General features: G+C 45.0%; 1 protein-coding gene across 13 annotated transcripts in view; it reads left to right on the top strand.

Moving 5' to 3' along the window:
• Window positions 1-21877, top strand: part of ANAPC1 (anaphase promoting complex subunit 1) — a 57450-nt gene that overhangs the window by 17679 nt on the left and 17894 nt on the right. For all 13 annotated transcript variants that reach the window (XM_083432903.1, XM_083432902.1, XM_083432901.1 and 10 more), the window contains exons 17-34: window positions 387-574; window positions 1607-1681; window positions 3420-3685; window positions 3911-4002; window positions 5427-5575; window positions 6583-6661; window positions 7137-7173; window positions 8991-9061; window positions 10611-10789; window positions 11333-11559; window positions 13641-13759; window positions 14522-14793; window positions 16797-17031; window positions 17475-17566; window positions 18138-18272; window positions 19541-19623; window positions 20002-20080; window positions 21455-21529. In XM_083432903.1, the coding sequence (XP_083289029.1) occupies window positions 387-574; window positions 1607-1681; window positions 3420-3685; window positions 3911-4002; window positions 5427-5575; window positions 6583-6661; window positions 7137-7173; window positions 8991-9061; window positions 10611-10789; window positions 11333-11559; window positions 13641-13759; window positions 14522-14793; window positions 16797-17031; window positions 17475-17566; window positions 18138-18272; window positions 19541-19623; window positions 20002-20080; window positions 21455-21529 (2453 nt within the window). The remainder of the gene's footprint in view (window positions 1-386; window positions 575-1606; window positions 1682-3419; window positions 3686-3910; window positions 4003-5426; window positions 5576-6582; window positions 6662-7136; window positions 7174-8990; window positions 9062-10610; window positions 10790-11332; window positions 11560-13640; window positions 13760-14521; window positions 14794-16796; window positions 17032-17474; window positions 17567-18137; window positions 18273-19540; window positions 19624-20001; window positions 20081-21454; window positions 21530-21877) is intronic.

The raw sequence follows: 21877 nt of genomic DNA, 5'->3' as shown, positions 1-21877 counted from the left end.
GATTTACGGAAAAGCTGAAGGAAGTCCAGAAAAGAAAGACTTTGTGAAAATTTGGATGTGAAAATAATGTACGATTTGTTTTTGCTGTAAATTAATAAAAATTATTTTAAAAAAAAGAGAGAACAAAATTAACCCCATCGTTTCACAGCTGATTTCTGTAGGCTGGGGCACAAAGCAAGTCCTTTTTGGATGTCCATGAGTTATGAGAGAGGGAGGGAAAACTTTTCTGTATCTGCTTTTCTCCATGCCATGCATAGTTTTATAAAATTCGATCACCCTGGGTCAGTTAAGAGCAAATGGCTTTCAAGTCACAGAAATGGATTGAGCAGCTCAATGACCAAACGGTAATCTGAGCAGTTCTTTCTTCACCCCTTTACCCTAAACAGTCAAAAGATGTTTACAAGGCATTAAGTGTATCCTGCCCAGAGAAGTAGCCGTGCAAATGCTCGTCAGGTGGTACAACGCCTACAACGCACCGGGCGGACCAAGTTACTACTCCGAGTGGAACTTATTTGTTACCTGCCTCATGAACATGATGGGCTACAACACGGACAGAGTGGCCTGGACTCGTAACGTAAGTGACTTCTGCAGCGACATCACTTGACTTCTCACCAACAGCTTAATACTAAGGCGTCACTTGGCGGGTGGGAATTCCACCATGTGCTCTGAAGTGTTGGACTACTGCAGTGCGCACTTTGAAGGTGGCTCGGAAACTGCAACTAATCCAGAGTGCGGCAGCCAGACTGGTGACTGGGAGCGGCTGCCGAGACCACATAACACCGGTCCTGAAAGACCTGCATTGGCTCCCAGTATGTTTCCGAGCACAATTCAAAGTGTTGGTGCTGACCTTTAAAGCCCTAAACGGCCTCGGTCCAGAAGGAGCGTCTCCACCCCTATCATTCTGCCCGGACGCTGAGGTTCATCTCCGAGGGCCTTCAGGGGGTTCCCTCACTGCAAGAAGTGAGGTTACAGGGAACCAGGCAGAGGGCCTTCTTGGTGGTGGCACCCACCCTGTGGAACACCATCCCAACAGATGTCAGGGAAATAAACAACTATCTGACTTTTAGAAGACATCTGAAGGAAGCCCTATTTAGGGAAGTTTTAATGTTTGATGTTTTATCACATTATTATTATTATTATTATTATTATTATTAATCCAAATACCTTCAAGCTGTGTAACAGGCTTTCTGCTAGTAACAAGGTATTGCTGAGATAATGTATCTTGTCCCTTCCCTGTACTTCTGATGCAGTCTATCTTAGAATTAAACTATATATACACAGAATCTTGCAAGCACTAGCAACAGCATGGTTCCCTTGATTTTGGGTGCTCACACATCTTACTAGTTATTGCTTGGCTCTATATAATAGTTCGGTATAGATCTTAGAGCAGGGACAGCCAACCTCCAGGTTGTCGGGCTGGTGAGAGTTTTAGTCCAAATCAGGGGCAGGGTTCCAGGTGGTGGAGGCTAATGCAAAGAAATAATCACAATTGTACATGGAACTGTTGCACATTCAGCTTTGCTTCTTCTGACAGAACGATTCCTGAAATGTATGAAAACTGAAATTCAGTGCCCGGTGTGATGATTTATTTATCTGTTTATTTCAGCTTGATTTTGAAGGCTCTCTTTCTCCAGTCATTGCTCCCAAGAAAGCCCGGCCGTCAGAGACAGGATCAGATGAAGTAAGGGGATAATTTATCATTTTAATTAGTAGTTCCTGAGCAGCTGGAGGATTTTTGTGCATTCCTCTGATTTGGGAGGTGCTGCTTCCTAGACTTGTATGGCGCTTAGCTAAAAAACACACACATTTGCATGAACTTGTTTGGTGTGATGTGAGCATCAGGTGTGCTCTTTCGACTTACAGCAGCTGTAGGAATTGTAGTCCAACAGGTGAGAGTTTGCACTTCAGCCACAACCTGGTGTTTTGGACTGAAGGCTGACTTCACAGGTCTGCGTATCAATTGACGAACTTTGGTGATTAGCAGCTCAACAGCTCCCAGAGGGATAGTTGCAAGTAAAACCATGGAGAGTGCAGGGTCATCTTTAAGAGACTGATAAATGTGCTATGGCATAATATTTTGTGGACTAGAGCCCACTTCATCAGATTTGGAGTTTGGTTTTGGTACAAGGTAGCTCAGATTGTTAATGGTGGCATTGAAAAAAATATTGTCAAGAGGTTTAGGCTAATAACCAAAGCTTTGTCTGCTCTCTGATATCTATTTGACACATGCAAACGATCACCATTGGTGCGTGTTTCATAGAATCATAGAATCATAGAGTTGGAAGAGACCACAAGGGCCATCGAGTCCAACCCCCTGCCAAGCAGGAACCACCACCAGAGCACTCCTGACATATGGTTGTCAAGCCTCTGCTTAAAGACCTCCAAAGAAGGAGACTCCACCATACTCCTTGGCAGCAAATTCCACTGTTGAACAGCTCTTACTGTCAGGAAGTTCTTCCTAATGTTTAGGTGGAATCTTCTTTCTTGTAGTTTGGATCCATTGCTCCGTGTCCGCTTCTCTGGAGCAGCAGAAAACAACCTTTCTCCCTCCTCTATGTGACATCCTTTTATATATTTGAACATGGCTATCATATCCCCCCTTAACCTCCTCTTCTCCAGGCTAAACATGCCCAGCTCCCTTAGCCGTTCCTCATAAGGCATCGTTTCCAGGCCTTTGACCATTTTGGTTGCCCTCCTCTGGACACGTTCCGGTTTATCAGTGTCCTTCTTGAACTGTGGTGCCCAGAACTGGACACAGTACTCCAGGTGAGGTCTGACCAGAGCAGAATACAGTGGCACTATTACTTCCCTTGATCTAGATGCTATACTCCTATTGATGCAGCCCAGAATTGCATTGGCTTTTTTAGCTGCCGTGTCACACTGTTGGCTCATGTCAAGTTTATGGTCAACCAAGACTCCTAGATCCTTTTCACATGTACTGCTCTCATGTACTGCTTTCCGAAGCTGACCAGGCAACATTTCTTCCTGATCTCGCAATATGAAAGACATTGTTGTGGGTGCCGGTTTCTGAACTGTGCTAGAGAATGTCCTTAAATGCTAATGAGCAAGCAAACAATGTCTTGACGAAACAGGCACCAGCAAGAGAAGGATCCTGTTGCAATAGGTACATTCATATTAGCTCCTGCTAATAAAACATTCTGCAACAGTTGTCTTTCAGAGGCCACAGGATTATGTTTCTTAAAACCAACAGCATGTTAATGAGCATCTTTTTAAAAACAGCTTGAGTACTGTAAACGCTCCCTATAAGATCGCACTGGTGATCTTGTTGCCTTTGGTGTTTTTAACTCCCTGCTTTGCATTCTTCTTTCCTTTTAAAAATATAAACTATATAAACTAAAACAATTTAGTATACAGGGTTGTCTCATGTGTCCTTTCCCTTTCCCTTTCCTTTAATCCAGGACTGGGAATATCTGCTAAATTCTGACTATCATAAAAATGTTGAGTCTCACCCTTTGGCCAAAGCTCTACGGCTGGATCCACTGGAAGTGAAATCTCCTAAGGATAGCCTCTCGCCCAACCACTGCTTGGATACCACCACTCTTCTCTTCCCCCACATCCCAGCTATTTTCTGCGTGCTCCACTTGATCTACGAGGAGCTCAAGCTGAACTGCTTGATGGGCGAAGGGATTCGTTCCCTCGTTGTCCTTCTGGTTCAGCTGGCAAGGTATGTCCTTGTGGGTGTGAACTCTGGCCCGGTGGTGTTTCCTGGCAGCAAGTCAGAGGATTTGGAGTTGGGTTTTAAAGCACATCTGATCTTTATTTATTTTTCACAAATGTAAGTAAATGGAGGGAACAGGTGAATGTTTAGAGAATAGTCTAGAGAAAAGTAAGAGGCGACACCATCAGAGTTCATAACTTTATGCACTTGTGTATTATTTCCCCCTTTTAGGGACTTGAAACTGGAAGCTTATCTTGATTACTACTACAGAGACTATCCAGTGCTTGTAAAGACTTCCAGCCAAGCCTGCATAATTGATCCAGGTGCGTTTCTAGAGAATAGCTTGGTTTGCTTTGGAGAAGAACATTTGTATTAGTAACTGTGTCACTAATCTACTGTGTGTTTAGAAGCCATGCTGCCAGACTCTGACTGTGGAGCTGTTACTAAACTGCAGTCCTAGATCTTTTTAGCTTTCTCCACATGCGATACACTATCCAGTAATAGCATTTATTTCAATGAATCCCAGAACTGGAAAACAGATTGCCAATGGTTCATGGTCCTTATAGCCTCTTACCCTCCTCCGCAGCAGCCTTCTCCAACCGGGTGCCCTTCAGGATGCTTTGGACTACAACTCCCATCAGCCTTAGCCAGCATGACTGATGGGAATTGTAGTCCGAACCATCTAGAGAGCACCCAGTTGACCTAAGCTGCTATATGGCAATCACAATTAACTGTGGTACTAAATTCTATGCATTACGTCAATGGATGCTGTTTGTGAAGCACTTAATTCTGCCCCCAGAAAATAAAATATATATTTACCATAGACACCAAAGTTCCCGCAATGTTGTTATGTGCATCCAAATTCTCCAGGTAGTGAGAAGTATCAGAGGTGCTCAGGACTTACTTGGGTTTGGTTTCCTTTGGCCCAAGGTCACTGGTGTTTTAGTTTGCAAATATGCAGGCTGGAACATAGCTCAGCGATGGGGAACCTGCGACCCTTCAGATGTATTATTGTACCCCAACTCCCATCAGCCCCAGGCAGCCTAGCCAGTGGCCAGAGATAGTTGGCACCATAATCTATGTACGGGGAACATGGTGAGTTCTGGATGCTTTAGACTACAACTCCCTCGATTATTAGCCTTGCTGTCTGGGGCTGATGGGAGTTGAAATAGAACATCTGGAAAGCACTGGTCCCCCATCTCAGCTACATCTTGAGGGCAGGGGACCCCAAGTTCCCCAGCTCTGGCGAAGAAGGTTGTTAGCTCTATATGAATGGTCTCAAGCTGGTCTGATAGCATTAATCCGATACGGGTGGCGCTGTGGTCTAAACCACTGAGCCTCTTGGGCTCGCCAATCAGAAGGTCGGCAGTTTGAATCCCTGTGACTGAGTGAGCTCCCGTTGCTCTGTCCCAGCTCCTGCCAACCTAGCAGTTCGAAAGGACGCCAGTGCAAGTAGATAAATAGGTACCATTGTGGCGGGAAGGTAAACAGCGTTTCCGTGCGCTCTGGTTTCCGTCATGATGTCCCGTTGCGCCAGAAGCAGTTTAGTCATGCTGGCCACGTGACCCAGAAAGCTGTCTGTGGACAAATGCTGGCTCCCTCAGCCTGAAAGTGAGATGAGCGCTGCAACCCCATAGTCACCTTTGACTGGACTTAACCGTCCAGGGGTCCTTTACCGTCTTCTTTTTTAGAACCACCTCTGTATTATTAAAATGGCACACCTGACCTGATACTTTGTATGATTCAGCCCAAACAGGTTTCATGCATCACCCTTCCTTTTTTTCGGCTGAACCTCCGAGCATCTTCCAGTGGCTGAGTTCCTGCTTGAAGGGAGACAGTGTGCCACCCTACCCTTACTTGCCTGGAATCTGTGAAAGGAGCAAGCTAGTGGTGCTGGTATGTGCAGACAACGCTTGCAGAATCAGCACTGCAAATAGGTGTCAGCATGCTTTGCTGCATATTGTTGTTGCTTATTAAATTTGTATACCACCCTATACCCGTAGGTCTAAAGGTGGTTCACAACACAAGGTTACAATATGAAGGCAAAAAATGCATAACAAAAATAATTAAAACAATTAACGATACTAATGTGTACAAACTAATAAAAAACCCCACACTTTCTAACAAAAACCCCATACCAACTCCCCCCCAGCCTACAAATGCAAGAATCAAAATTAACATATAGCATTTAAAAACAATTTAAAGCAACAGCTTAAAAAAATAATCTAACAGTAGTGACCTTTAGCTAGTACAGGGGTCAGCAAACCTTTTCAGCAGGGTGCTGGTCCACTGTCCCTCAGACATTGTGGGGGGCCAGATTATATTTTGAATTTTTTTTTTAACAAATTCCTATGCCCCACAAATAACCCAGAGATGCATTTTAAACAAAAGGACACATTCTACTCATGTAAAAACATGCTAATTCCCAGACCGTCCGCGGGCCGGATTTAGAAAGCGATTGGGCCAGATCTGGCCCCCAGGCCTTAGTTTGCCTATGCATGAGCTAGTACTTATATTAGAATACAGGTCTCCCTGCAGATAATTACATTAACTATACCCAATTCTGTACAGTTTGTATACTGAAGCCAACAATGAGCTGCACTCCTAGCATTTCACATTCTTAGCAAAATCGTTGACTTTTTAGCACAAAATCTTTACAGCAACTTGTAACTTCACTCTTTATCTTCATCTTACGTTGCTCATCCCCTTACTCTAAATCAAGGGTGAGGAATCCCTTTTATCCCAAGGGTCACATTCTTTGACGGGCAGCTGGGCAGGCAGGATGCAAGACAATAGGGGAGCCAGAGGCAAAAATTGCCCAGCGCAGTAGATGTGACTCTTAGGTTTGTACAAGTTGAATCTACTGGATCTTTTGTAAAAGCGAATTTCTTTCTCCTGAGCAGAGTGTTGTGCTGTACATCCTTGGCGATGAAAAAGCGGTTTTAAACGAGGCCTCCAACTATTTGTCCAGGATAACTACAGGTAATACATTTTTTGAGGCTCTCCAATGCCCCTAGGGATGTTCATTTTGTTTTGCTTGCTTTAGTTACATCATTTGTATCCCCGCACCTTCAACGTATGTTTCTTAGGTTCCCAGGTGGCTTACAGAGCTGTAAGAAACAAAAAGTGCAATTTACTACTACTACTAATTTTTTTAAAAAAGAAATTGTACAAATTAAGAGCAGCAAATTAAAGCAGTGACAGCTCCCTCAAGCAGAGAGTCAAACCAAACCATTCATAAGCTGCTTACTTTAGCAGTTCTTAAAAGCCCACAGAAACAGGCGTGGTTTTGCCTGGTGCTGAAATGACAGCAGCAAGTTCTCCACGCGGGCCTCCCGGGAGAGGGCATTCCGAAGGAGAGGAGCCACCACAGAAAAGTCTCCCTACCCTGTTTTTTTGCTGCTTGTTTTAATCTTCTCAAGCAAAGGTTTCATTCTCTCTCCTTTCTTTTCCTTAGGGCAGCGAAAGCAGCAAACTGAGCTGGAGGAACCTCGGTATGTTAATTAGTGAATGGCGTAACGTTCCACTTAGTAGCTATCGTATTTTTCCGTGTATAACAAACCTCCTATTTTTAGGGACTCAAAATTCAGAAAATGGGGGGAGATTGCCCAGAGTTGTTGAGCTTTTCTTGGGGGGGGGGGTGCCTAAAAACGCTCACCGAAATGCCCATCGCTCACCCCAATTTTTAAGAACTATTTAAACGTAAAAAACCCCTCATCTTATAAACGGAAAAGTACGATATTCTGGTGCTCGCCCTTGCTTGCTATCTCCTCCCTGAGCAATATGAAAGCTACTCTCTCGGTTTATGGCAGGCATAGGCAAACTCCGTCCCTCCAGCTGTTTGGGACTACAGTTCCCATCATCCCTGACCCACTGGTCCTGTTAGCTAGGGATGATGGGAATTGTAGTCCCAGACATCTGGAGGGGCGGAGTTTGCCTATGCCTGGTTTATGGGTTCTGCTCAATTCCTGCCCTTGGGACAGTCTTATTTCCCCCCAAAGGACCTCTAAACTATTGATCTCTTTCCTTGGCTCTTTATGGTCTATTTCCTGAATTGCCTTAGTTTTTCAGGGAATTTTTCCCTAAGAGCCAGATGGAAGGGGAGATAAGAGGCCTGGGCCATACGAGTGAGAGGAAGACCCTGTTGTGTTGCAGTAGGTGCATTCTGATGCACCCTGGCCCCACCCCTGCTGCTTCCTTCCTTTCAGGCAGTGGAGGTCCCAAGGCTCAAAATCTGTCTGGAAACTGTGGTCACTCACTGTGGAACAAAGTAGGAGGAGCAGGAGAGGACAACAGTCTCCTTCCTCCTATGTGAGGAATATTTTTCAACAGGAGGGCCACGTTCCTCTGTGAGGAACTTTTCTGGAGGAAAATTGTATTCTGGTAGTGAGTGGGGCTGGAGGCAAAAGTGGGTAGGGCAATGGACAGAGGTGCCAAGTTTTGCCCAAAATTGGCGGTGAGGCCTTCACACGAGTCAGGAGGAGGCTATGAGGCCTGCCAAGAACCACTGCTGCTACAGTGAGGCCTGGCAAGGCCCAGCCCCTCAAGTTTGGGGAGGCTCAGTCCCATGCCAGCATACTTTTTTGGGGGTGCTTAGGTGTCCCCTGTCAGGATCCCTTCCTACTCTTGAGTAGGACCCTGGTAGAGACACATGCCCATCTGCCATGTTCTCTCCCTCTTTGTCAATCGTTCGGGAGCTTCAAAAGCTTTCTTCAGCCCGAACATCACAGCGACCAATGCCAACAGACATTGGCACACGTAGGGATCCGCAGAGCCTTCGCAGCTTGTGTAACAGACCTCAGCAACTCAGCATTTTGGCTAATCTACTTTATTTACATATAAACACAGACGGAGCGCTGCAAGATGGCTCCCTCTCTCTAGCATCAGAACAAAGGACAATAGTCCCAATTCAGGGAACACAGTTACACAAACATCCTGTCTCCGTCACTTCCCACTCTGTGGAGTCAAAACATATACCATCATGTGATAGACAAAAATCCCATGACTGCAATCATGATGCAGGAATTCTAACACCTATGGCAATGGATAGAGTTGGCACCTATGGCAATGGATGTGACACTCACACCCCTCTCTGTCCAGGCAAGCCAGATGCATTGCCACAGTTCAAGGACAGATTCCAGCCAGGCAGAAGTAGTTGAGGAGGACATGGAGCGGGGCTGGTGAGGTTGGGGTGGCCTAGGGAGAATCATCAGAGGCATGGTAGCCCCTTTTTGGCTCCTGGGCTTCAGGTCTTTCTGCAAGAGCAATGGCAGCGCATTACATTCCTCTTGCTTTTCCCATTGTTATGCAGATGCAGTTTTCGGCACAGCACATCTGCTTCCAGTCTTGCGGAAAAGCTGGTTGTCTGGATGACGAACGTAGGTAAGGAGATCTTCCAACTTTATGCCAGGAATTTATTTATTTTATTTATTTAAAGTATTTATAAATCTGCCCATCACCTGAAGCTCCGAGGGTGGAAAAAACACATACATTCCAAACCAAAAATTAAGCACTAAAAATACAACTTGCGTTTGATTTTGTGGGTGTTCTGCGTGCATATAAATAAAGGCTAGCAATTTCATTTTTAAATGTGTGAAAGTAGAATCTAGAGACGTGTTGGTTCTTTTTCCAGAGCGGAAAGCAGTCTGAAAGTGGGCCGCTGCTTGTGTGTGCGCATATTGTTGTCTCTGGCCAAAGATGTTTCATAGATTTTTATCATTTCAAAAACCTGAAAAGTGTTTACGGCCAGACGTAACAGTGAGGCAAAAGAAATACGAATGTGCACCATGGGAAGCAGTGTTTCAGTTAGATTACTCCCTTAACTCTCATAAAAACCATTGTTTGTCTTCATCCTGAAGGATTCTAATGCCATGGGCCTGTACCTACTGGGTGTAGGGGGCAGGGATCACCAGCCTGCTAAGGCCATTTTGGGGAAGCCGCTCCCACCCTATGGGTTGATAATAGAGGGGCTTCATAGGAACATTCAGGAACCTAAAGTGTGTCCAATCATTCCTTTGCTGAAGCAAGGCAAGTTGTACTATTGGCAAAACCTATTTGGTGTTTCACAACTATCCGACTAGTTGCAGGACCTTAGCCAGACCTAGCAGAGTAAACGCAAAATTTACAAAAGCAATTGGCAGCTTGGCTGCAGACAGGATGGACGAAGCAGGAACCAGGAACTTGTAGTTAGGTGTTTATTACATACAGTGGACTATTTACAGGAACAGAACAGAACACGGATCTTTGACTAACTCTCTCATACACGACTCACAACTCTCAACCTCCAACTCCTACACTGACACTCGTACTAGTTAGTAGGCCATTAATCATTATTCCTGTGAGAGAGGTGACCAATCATGGAGCTGTCTCCATGCCTCTGTTATCACCAGGCGGACTTACTCCTCCACATTGCCTTGGCTGTCTGCCAAACCCTAATTGACTCTGTGTGAGTAGCTGCATGTATTCAGATTCCCAACATGTACTCCCTCCTGCCCATCAACTTCTCAAGGAGGTTTGCAGTCCATGGAAACTGCTGTTCCCTCTCAGCACCGCTTTTGATCCTCCCCAAACCCTACCATTCGAAAACTGTTTCAGAGATTTAAGGAACAGTATGTGACTGCTTGCAAAGCACTTTTCAACAGCCCCCCATGTTGCATTTTGAAGTCCTTACAATTGGGTCTTTGAAGCACAGTATCACCTGATTCACTGATGTCACGTGATTGAAATCTGTCAGATTTGATTCACCGGGGCCAAGGGAGATTAAGATCTGGCTTGCTAGCCAGAAAAGGTTTCCCCACCCCTGTCCTACAGGGTATGTTTGCATCTCTGCTTTTGTGCCTACAGGCATTAATGTGTGTATTTGGACTTAAGATGGGTTTGTAGAAATTATCATGCAAAATAACCCCAAGGTTTGTTTGCTTTATAATATTAGGATTCACCTTAAGAGATCTGGAGTCTCTGCCATTTGGAGTTGCTCTTCCTATCAGAGATGCAATATATCACTGCCGACAGCAGCCCGCCTCTGACTGGCCGGAAGCAGTCTGTCTTCTGATTGGCCGTCAGGATCTTTCCAAACAGGCGTGCGAGGGAAACTTGCCAAAGTGTAAAGCTGTAAGTACCATAACAGAAGGCAGAGAAGTATCTTCCAGAGGAAAGTTGGGAAGATTCCTTCAAATAGTTTCTGAGATTTAATGCCTGTGCTTGGCTTTCCATTTGTTTAAATTAAAGGGAAAGAGCATTTCTAGTTTTACCAATAATGCCTTTTTATGGAAAAAGGGGAAAATTTAAATGTTTGGATTTGCATCTTCCATGCATTTGCCTAATCCCCTTTTAAAGCCTTCCACGTTGGTCGTCTTCACTATGTCTTATGGTAGAAAATTCCATAGGTTAACTATGCTTTGTGTGATGAAGTGTTTCCTCTTAACTATCTTTAATCTCCTACCATTCATCTTCATTGGCTGACCCCGGGTTTTAGCATTTTGAGAAGGAGAGGAATGCTTTCCTCTGTGATCTTTCTTCACACTCTGCATAACCTTATGTACCTCAGTTACGTTTCTCGCCTCCAGTACTCATTTTCTTTCTTAAATATATAGCCTCAAACATTCCAACCTTTCCCCACTGAAAATACAATTTCTCTCTCTCTCTCTCCAAAAGTCTGACACCCAGGTGCTCTCCTCCGAAATGCCCTCAACAGCAGAGTCAGAAGAGGAGGACGACGGAATGAATGATATGAACCAGGAAGTGATGTCACTAATATGGAGCGAAGACCTGAGAGTGCAAGAGGTGCGCAGACTTCTGCAGAGTGCTCACCCTGTCCGTGTCAATGTAGTTCAGATGCCAGAAGTCAGTGACCACGAATATATAGAAGAAAAAGAAAACCGGTAAATTGTCGGCTTTCCTAGAAGCTTGTTTGTCGGAGTGTCATATTGTGTCACTGCAGAGATCCCCACGTTTGCCAGAGTCAGGCTTCCTAGCAGTGATTCCAGGCATTGGAAGTTCCTAAGGATGCTGGGATCAGCAATGGAAGAGGGCAGTCAGGAAGCTCAGTAGAAAGTTTCCTTATGAAAATGCTGTGTTCTTTTGCAGGTTTCAGATTGAGGGCACTTTTAGACTGTCACTGTTTTTGAGTGGGATTCATAGAATCATAGAATTGTAGAGTTGGATAGTACCCAAAGGATTGTCTAGTTCACCCCCCCCCCCTGCAATGCAGGTCTCACAGGGCAAATTCAGGTTGCAAAATTGGTTCTTTGGGAGCTCTGGTGCAACAAACCCACAGATTGCCAAAGACTGGACTTTCTGCAGTAAGGAAAGTAACAGGGAAATACGCTATAGAGCATTTGCTCTGATGCAAAATCATCTAACCTACCCACAAACAAATCGTAAGGAATATGCAAAAAAAGAAAGAAAAAGAAAAAAGGGGACGTGGGTGGCGCTGTGGGTTAAACCACATAGCCTAGGACTTGCCGATCAGAAGGTCGCGGTTTGAATCCCCGCGATGGGGTGAGCTCCTGTTGCTCTGTCCCAGCTCCTGCCAACCTATCAGTTCGAAAGCACGTCAAAGTGCAAGTAGATAAATAGGTACCGCTCTTGCGGGAAGGTAAACGGTGTTTCCGTGTGCTGCTCTGGTTCGCTTAGTCATGCTGGCCACATGACCTGGAAGCTGTACGCCGGCTCCCTCAGCCAATAAAGCGAGATGAGCGTCGCAACCCCAGAGTCGGTCACGACTGGACCGAATGGTCAGGGGTCCCTTTACCTTTACCTTATGCATTCAGTAGCAAATGTCATCTCCCTGCAAACAAATTGGGTTGAATCTTCAGTAAACATTGTTGCCTGGAAGCACCTTTGATGTCTCTGTTTTAGCGCAATGGTCTATCTGCCACTTGACTTGCCAAATCCTCTGCAGATCTGTCAATATGGAAGAGTTCTTGGCACAGGCAATACCTGTGGAAGCCTCCCCAGGCATAATCAAAACATAAAGAACACAGCTGGTTTATTTGGAGGGGCTCTCTCTTGTCTTCTGCCTGAGTTCCGGTGCTTCCAAAAGAGAGGATGGGAACAGGAGCAGGGTCCATCTTGAGCCCAAGACCACAGACAATGAATCCTAGCCTGAAAGGAAAAAGCAGGGTAGACTATATTTAATATCTCACTGATGACGTAAACTGATGACTTGCATAAGAGTGACTGGGCCATTGCAGACCAACCACCACAGACAAGTCCTTGCATCACTTCAAACTCTTTGTCTTTTTCAGTAGACTCCATTCACACAATCTGCCTGTCATAAAATATTCACAAATAAAGCATGGAGAAATCCAAATTCATATGTTCCATCTGTCACCCTGTCCACAGATCCACAGGTTTCCTATCTGCTTTGCATATTTCACATTGGTGGAATGTTTGATTCAGTGTTTTTTTTCTAAGAAGAAAAATGTTTAGGGGTACTCTCAATTTCCTACTCATACAGAAATACTGCCCCTCAATGAAGCCAAACTTAGATTCACAAAATGTTTAGGGGTATGTGTACCCCTGCATCCGCCCAGAGAAAAGCACTAGATGTACAGTGGTACCTCGAGTTACATACGCTTCAGGTTACAGACTCCGCTAACCCAGAAACAGTACCTTGGCTTAAGAACTTTGCTTCAGGATGAGAACAGAAATCATGCAGCGGTGGTGCGGCAGCAGGAGGAGGCCCCATTAGCTAAAGTGGTGCTTCAGGTTGAGAACAGTTTCATGTTAAGAACAGACCTCCAGAATGAATTAAGTTCTTAACCCGAGGTACCACTGTATTCGGAATACTGAGAAATGATTTCTTTATTTGTATTTATATTCCTACAGCTTTTTATTGCCCGTTTTAAAGTTGATTGTAACATAATTTAGTTAACCCGTTGGTATAAGTGTGTGTGTGTGTTTAAAAAGGAATAATATTGTTGGTTGCATTCTTTTCTGTGTTTGGTTTTCACCATAGGCTGCTGCAGTTGTGTCAGCGGACGATGGCTCTGCCTTTGGGAAGAGGAATGTTCACTCTGTTCTCGTATCATCCAGTCCCAACAGAACCATTGCCTATTCCCAAATTAAACCTGACAGGTGAGTTCCTGCAATATTTAGCATGATAACCTGATTTACCTGCGAGCTCACACACAGAGAGAGCACTGCCTGCTCTACAGTGCTACCATTGTAGCATTAAATCCATGACACTCCTCTGGATTAGGCAGTGGGGGAATCTGAAGGAGGGAAGGAAATTTAGGGGTAATTTGAGTCACAACAGGAACAAAAAATTAGTAGCTCTTATAGCAAGTTTGTTCCTCGAAGGAGGGTTTATCCAGCTACTAGCTGTGATGGCTATGCTCTGCCTCCATGGCCAGAAGCAGCAATCGAACCAGGCCACTGTCATAATAATAAAGAATAATAATAATTTTATTATTTATACCGCGCCACTCTGAGAGGCTTACAGAATATATAAAACACAAGTCAGTTTGATGTTTGCGGATAACTATACAGTGGTACCTCAGGTTACATACGCTTCAGGTTACATACGCTTCAGGTTACAGACTCTGCTAACCCAGAGTCTTACCTCGGGTTAAGAACTTTGCTTCAGGATGAGAACAGATATTGTGCTCCTGTGGCGCGGCAGCAGCGGGAGGCCCCATTAGCTAAAGTGGTGCTTCCAGTTAAGAACAGTTTCAGGTTAAGAACAGACCTCCAGAACGAATTAAGTTCTTTACCCGAGGTACCACTGTAGTTTACTGTGACACCAAAGCAGCTAACTATTCTTAGCCCTCCCGAGCAGAAAGGGGTTTTCTTCTACGGTTCTGATTCACATGCAGTTGGTCATTCTGCACTCTGTAGGCCGGGCTCCTCCTAGGAATACCACAGTGGACCTCAACAGTGGGAACATAGATGTGCCTCCTAACATGGCTTGCTGGGCCAACTTCCACAATGGCGTTGCTGCTGGACTGAAGATCGCGCCTGCTTCTCAAATAGATTCTGCATGGATCGTCTACAACAAACCCAAAAATGCCGAACTAGCCAATGAATATGCGGGCTTCCTCATGGCCCTGGGCTTGAATGGCCACCTCACAAAGCTTGCCACACTCAACATCCATGACTACTTGACAAAGGTGAGACGCTTGACCCAAATGCAAAGGGAGGAGGATGTCACGATTTTTGTATTTCTGACTATAGTCAGGTGGTCATGCCAAACCATGTGTGGCGTTTGCCTCCTAGGATGGGTCATAAGGAAAGGGTTAAAATAGGTGTGATGTGATTGGCTAGTGAGAATGCAATGGGGGAATAAAAGTTAGAGTGAGAAGTTTTGAAAGTCAGTTGGTTGAGGTTGAGAGAGTTGAGGTTTGGGAGTTGAAGAAGGAAGAGGGAGGTTTAGGTGCAGGTTGGTAGAGTCGTATTGTGAGAGAGTGAGAGGAATTGTTAGGTGGAGTCAGTTAGATAGTTGGAATAAACAGTTTGCAGTTGTTAGGAACTAAGAATAAGAAACTGCCAAGTAAAATTAACTGTAACCATAAGCTTGTTCCTGCATTTAAAAATAAACTTGATCAATTGTTTATGTTAACAACTGACTGGACTCCGTGTGTCCCCGTGAGATACGGGGTCGTGGCAGCGGAAAAAGCAATCGCAGAGGCGGCCCAGGGTCAATAGACCGTCAAACGTCCGGGGGCTCTGTGTGTGATTGCCACACCATGGTTTCTGCTAATCGTAGTTTAGTACCCAGACATACAGGCAACCACAGTTCAAGCCTGCTTGTCTGCCTTTGTTTTCTGCTTGCCCGGCAGTTCTGCCTCCAGAGGCAGACCAGCAACTCTAACCGTCATTACTGCATTGCAGCAAACCATGGTTTTATCAACGATGGCTTCGCACTGGTGAAAAGCTTTTCTCCTTGTGCAAGGCAAGGCACTAGATCTTTGCCAATTCCTCCCTCACTGCTGCAGTTCCCCACATCCCTAAAAAAAATTAGTCATGGGGGGCAAGGAAGGGCCCCCTCCGAACAGTATGTGTTTGTTGTTTGTGTGTGGTGTATGTTAAAATAAATGAGTCCTTTTTTAAATAATATAAGTTTTATTAAATTTTCTGTTTCACAATTTAGAATATTTATTTATAAAATAACAGTGACTTCCCTTTTTCTCTTTCCATGGTTCATTTTACATAGCATAAATCCCTGCATATTTTACATAAACTAAACCATTCAGTATTCCATTATTACTTCTGTCAAAACTTATTTACACTGTTGAATTCATCTTAATGCTGCCAACGTTTTCAAGTGCACACATTCCCCCCCCCCAATATATTCAGTAAACATTTCCCAATCTTCTTTAAACGAACATTCTTCTTGTTCTCTTATTCTGTATGTTAGGTCCACAAGCTGTGCATATTCCATCAGTTTAAGTTGCCATACTTCTTTGGGACCGCGCTCGTTTTCCATTTTTGGGCTAACGAAACATGGGCCGCCATAGTGGCATACATAAATAGCCTTTTTTGACACCTGGGAGTTTCTATCTGAATTATCCCCAGCAAAAATAACTGGGGTTTTGTTTGTTTGTTTTGGGGAAAGGTGTTTTTAAGCATTTTTCCCAATTCATTATAAATTATTTCCCAATACTCTTTGACCCTTTTACAGCTCCATCACATATGAAAGAATGTACCCTCGATCTCACCGCATCTCCAGCACTTACCGTATTTTTCGCTCTATAAGACGCACTTGTCCCCTCCTAAAAAGTAAGGGGAAATGTGTGTGCGTCTTATGGTGCGAATGCAGGCTGTGCAGCCATCCCAGAAGCCAGAAGAGCAAGAGGGATCGCTTGCTGTTCTGGCTTCAGGGATAGCCATGCAAAGCCTCTTGAGCACAACGGAAGCGCTCCTCCCTCTTCGCTCAAGAGGCTTTGCATTGCTTTCTTGTTTCTTGTTTTCCTCCTCTAAAAACTAGGTGCGTCTTGTGGTCGGGTACGTCTTATAGAGCCAAAAATGTGGTATCTGATTAAGATGTAAAATAAAAGAATCCTGAAACATGGCCTCAGGCTTTTCGGTTTGGGGTGCAGCTCATGAGTGTGCGTTTGTGCATTTGTTCCCTTCAAAAAAGTCACCTGATGGATGCTTTTGTTTCTCCTGCCAGGGCCACGAAATGACGAGCATCGGGCTGCTGCTTGGGGTCTCAGCTGCCAAGCTGGGCACCATGGACATGTCCATCACTCGCCTGCTCAGCATCCACATCCCTGCTCTTCTGCCGCCGACTTCCACCGAGCTGGATGTGCCTCACAATGTACAAGTGGCAGCCGTGATAGGGATTGGCTTGGTGTACCAAGGCACGGCTCATAGGCACACGGCCGAGGTTCTGCTGTCGGAAATAGGTAAAGCTCCGGGGGAGGAAATCTCTTGGGGTGGCATCCGGGTCATGAATGTTTTGCTCAACCTCCAGATGTTACTGGACTTGCATCATCCCTGACCACTGGCTATTCTGGCTAAAGCTAAGTTGTAGTTCACAACATCTGGAGCGAGCGCTCTGTGGGCTTCCCTTCGCGAATGGTTTCATGGAGACCTCCTTCCAGTTGTGCGAATGGATGGGTTTTATTTTTGCTGCCGCAGGCTAACATCTTTAAGGAAGCTGTCCAAATTGGCCCCTGATTTGTCCCTGATAATATGATATTGAGCAAAATATGGTGATCTAAGCTTTTTAGTACTAAAATTCAGGTTAATATTTAACAGAGTAAAAATCAACTTCTTTCTTTCTTTCTTTCTTTCTTTCTTTCTTTCTGTTTTGACTTACTCTTGTTGTTATTGTTTTAATTTTAAGGGCGGCCCCCAGGCCCTGAAATGGAGTATTGCACCGACAGAGAGTCCTATTCGCTAGCTGCTGGCTTAGCTTTGGGCATGGTTTGCCTTGGGGTAAGTGTAGCTCTCTTTTGGGGAACGTGTGAGTGAGTGAGAGAGAGAGAGAGAGAGATGCTGGGCTGTTTGCTAGATTTTCATCCGAATGCAGTACCTGTTTGTTTGCTGAGCGTACTTCAGGCACCTTTGGCCGCAAACACGTTTGTAGAACAGGATAGCGCTCAGTCCAGTATACCTGAAGGAGCATCTCCACTCCCATCATTCTGCCCAGACGCTGAGGTCCAGCGCCGAGTGCCTTCTGGCGGTCGCCTCACTGCAAGAAGCAAAGCTACAGGGAACCAGGCAGAGGGCCTTCTCGGTAGTGGCGCCCGCCCTGTGGAACGCCCTCCTACCAGATGTCAAAGAGAACAACAACTACTAGACTTTTAGAAGACATCTGAAGGCAGCCCTGTTTAGGGAAGCTTTTAATGTTTGATTAATTACTGTATTTTAATATTTTGTTGGAAGCCGCCCAGAGTGGCTGGGAAAACGCAGCCAGATGGGCGGGGTACAAATACATTATTATTATTATTATTATTATTATTATTATTATTATTATTAAACCCTTTGCTCTCCATTCCACTTGCAGCATGGCAGCAACTTGATAGGCATGTCGGACCTCAATGTGCCTGAGCAGCTTTACCAGTATATGGTCGGCGGCCACCGGCGGTTTCAAGCTGGAATGCACCGTGAAAAGCACAAGTCTCCAAGCTACCAGATTAAGGTGCACACTTTAGTTTTCTTAAACCATGCCTTATTCCGATTCGGACTGTTGGTCCATCTAGCTCCCTGTTTTCTTCACCGGCTGGCAGCATCTTCCCAAGGTTTCAGGGTCTTTCTCAGCCCTACCTGAAGATGCCAGGGGCTGATGCTCTGAAACTGAGCTCTGCCCTTTGAGTATGGCAAGGATTAGCCATTGTGCACTGCAGTTTCTCCCCTTCATCCTTTTGTAAGGAATAGGTTGGTTCGTTTCTTCGCACCTTTTTCAAGGCACCTCAGAGCTGTTGTTTCTGTTTGCCGGTGAGCAGCTGCTTAGAGTCACAAGGCTCTGTTTACATTCCAGTCACATTCCAGGCTGTTGGAAGTCTCATGGGAGGCGGGAGATGGGATGTGACGTTAGTGGTTTCCTGTTCCTTTGTTGTTCAGTTGCTCTCTGCTTTCATAGGGAGAGGATGTATTTTTCTTTGCTGTCTGCGTAGCGAGAAATAAAACTCTTTAGCCATGTAGCCATAAATCTCATCACTTCCGCATTTTGCTGGAAACTCTGCTGAATGGAGGAACGTGCCTTGGAGCCTTATCAGAGGCTCAGGTCGTTAATTAACGTCGGAAGAGGAGCTTTATCAGCTTGGCCGAGTGGAGATTCCCACAAGAGCACCATCCGTGGAGTTCCAAGACAGTCTCCCATCTCAGTTACTGATTAGGCTCACCCCTGCTTTTCTTGGGGGGCAGGAGTCCATTAGACCACCTTCAGAGGTTTGCCTTGGCCCACCTCCCGCACAAAGCAAAGCTGTTGAGAAATTGCTTTGAGATATTTTACGGGAATCCATTTGTAAGTGGAACAAAAGTAAGTACAGTGGTGCCCTGCAAGACGAATGCCTCGCAAGACGGAAAACCCGCTAGACGAAAGGGTTTTCCGTTTTTCGATGCGCTTCGCAGGATGAATTTTTCTATGGGCTTGCTTCGCAAGACGAAAATGTCTTGCGATTCTTGAGGGTTTTTTTCGCTCCCCACCCCCTTTTTCTAAGGCGCTAAGCTGCTAATAGCCTTTTAGCAGCTAATCCGCTAATCCCTTAAGCCTTTAATAGCCGCTAATAGCCGCTAAACCGCTAATAGCGCTAATCCGCTTCGCAAGACGAAAAAACCGCAAGACGAAGAGACTCGCAGAACGGATTCTTTTCGTCTTGTGAGGCACCACTGTAAATATAAAAGTGGTGTGCGACATCGTTCTCTAGCATTCAGGTTGGTTTATCTCCCTGCTTTTATTCTTTACAGGAAGGAGACACCATAAATGTGGACGTGACATGCCCAGGCGCAACTCTGGCGCTAGCGATGATCTACCTAAAGACTAACAACAGGTATTGGGTTTGGAATCGTGCTTTATGTGTAAGAGACGTAACCTTTTAGAATCACAGGACTTCATGCTTAAGGGTACCTGCAACTCATGACAATGCAGGCAGTCTCCAGAATGTGACGGAGGAACACTCAATAAATGCCAGGAAGCTTTGCAGTTCAGTCTGAGCATTTGGAATTGCGCCTCTGCAACTTACTGAAATGTGTGAGGATTGTAGCAGGAGGGCGGCAGAGCCGAAAGATTAGAGAGGAAGTTAGAAAAGCAGCAAGCAAACTCAGCCATTCAAGATGTGCTCTACTGAAGCATGTCTCCATGCTTCCCTAAGCAAGACCTTGTAATTCAGAACTCTTTCATTTTATTTTTTTTACTTGCATTTTGCTAGGTCCATTGCTGACTGGCTTCGAGCTCCGGATACCATGTATTTGTTGGACTTCGTGAAACCAGAATTTCTATTATTAAGGGTATGTTCATATTTTGGGGTCTTTTGTTTTTTTGCTCTTCTGCAATGCCCTTTGCTCAAAACGGAATTTCCTTATTTATTGAGGGTTTTTTAAAAAAGAAGGTTTATATACCACCGAATCAACAAAAGCTTCTAAGTAGTTTACCTTTTATTGGGTTTACTTTATGCAAATCTGTTAAAATAAATTGTATGAATTACTTTTGCATGTTTCAGTCTGGACGCATGCTGGTTGCTGTTCCTGCTTAGGCCATTCATCTTTTTAAGAAAACACACACACACACACACACACACACACACACACACGACAGTTCTCTCCATCCTGTCCCAGTTTTAGAGTCACTTTGCATAAGAGAAAGTTTGTACGTGCAAAGCCAAATGTAGCCAGCAGAAGTGCAAAATTCAGCAAAGCCAAAACACCTGTGTGCTCATCGGTTGGCAATGTGAGCTTGAGTCGCACTTGAATCTGTCCGCTAAATTGCTTGTTGTGTAAAGAAATATATTCTTGGGCGATTTTCAGCAGCAAAAAAGGAAGCCCAGAAATGCTACTCAGAAAGTTAAACAAGATGCTCTTGTTCAAATTACAGTGGTCCCTCAGATTAAGAACTTAATTCGTTCTGGAGGTCCATTCTTAACCTGAAACTCTTCTTAACCTGAAGCACCACTTTAGCTAATGGGGCCTCCTGCCGCCGCTGCGACGCCACCGTGCAATTTCTGTTCTCATCCTGAAGCAAAGTTCTTAACCCAAGGTACTATTTCTGGGTTAGCGGAGTCTGTAACCTGAAGCGTCTGTAACTTGAAGCATCTGTAACCCGAGGTACCACTGTATTAGGCTTTGAGTCAAAGGCTACTTTGCAGTTGATCTGGTCCCGTTGGCTCATGGCATTACTTGTTTGTTTATTGCATTTTTATCCCACCTTTCCTCCAAAGAGCTCAACGTGGTTCTCTTCCTGCCCGTTATATACTCACAACAACCCTGTGAGGTAGGTTAGGCTGCGAGACCGTGGCTGGCCCAAGGTCACCCAATGAGCTTTGTGGCCGTGCGGGGATTTGAACCCCGATCTAACACTCTAGCCGCAGACTATGAAAGCCAGTGTCTGGTTGTGTAATGGTGCACAAATCGTTCAAACCGAGTTCGCAAAATAGAATTCTTGCGTAGATTATTGCACCGTGCTGAGAAAGAGGGTTTGTGTTTTCTCCGACAGTCTTAAGAATTGCAGGGTGCTTTTGGGTTCTGAGCTTGAAACAGAAGTGCCTGTAACTTCCTGATCAACTCTAATTGATTCCTTAGGAATTCTTACACAATTGCCCGTTTCTGAGTTCATCACAACTCACTTTCCTTTACCCTGTTCTGATCCTCTTCTTTCTTTGTTTGCAGACGCTTGCTCGGTGCTTGATTTTGTGGGATGACATTCTGCCCAGTTCTAAGTGGATTGACAGCAACGTGCCACAAGTAAGTAGCACTCCTCCAACTAAACTGTTACACGAAGCCAGCGGTTCAGGGAATTTCTACCCTCGGGGAACCCTGTACACATCAACAGGTCTGGACGAGGGTGCCTTGTTCATCTGCTTCATGCCACCTGTTTCAGAGGACCACGAGTTTTCTAGTGCACACAGTGGCCGAGTTTTCACCATAATGCCTCTGTCTTAATAAACCAGGATATGCACAAGTTGCTTGCAGGTATCTGCAGTTCCTTTGCAACCGCTTCACTCTGCCCAGTAAAGAAGCTTAGCTTTAAAAGAGGATTCGACAGATCCATGGAGGATAAGACTATGAATGGCTACTAGCTTCAAATGGCTA

Source organism: Podarcis tiliguerta, assembly GCF_965153285.1.
Source record: "Podarcis tiliguerta genome assembly, chromosome: 3".
In the NCBI taxonomy this organism is placed as follows: Eukaryota; Metazoa; Chordata; class Lepidosauria; order Squamata; family Lacertidae; genus Podarcis; species Podarcis tiliguerta.
The sequence above is the reverse complement of the archived record's forward strand: the minus strand, read 5'-3'. Positions and strand labels throughout refer to the sequence as shown.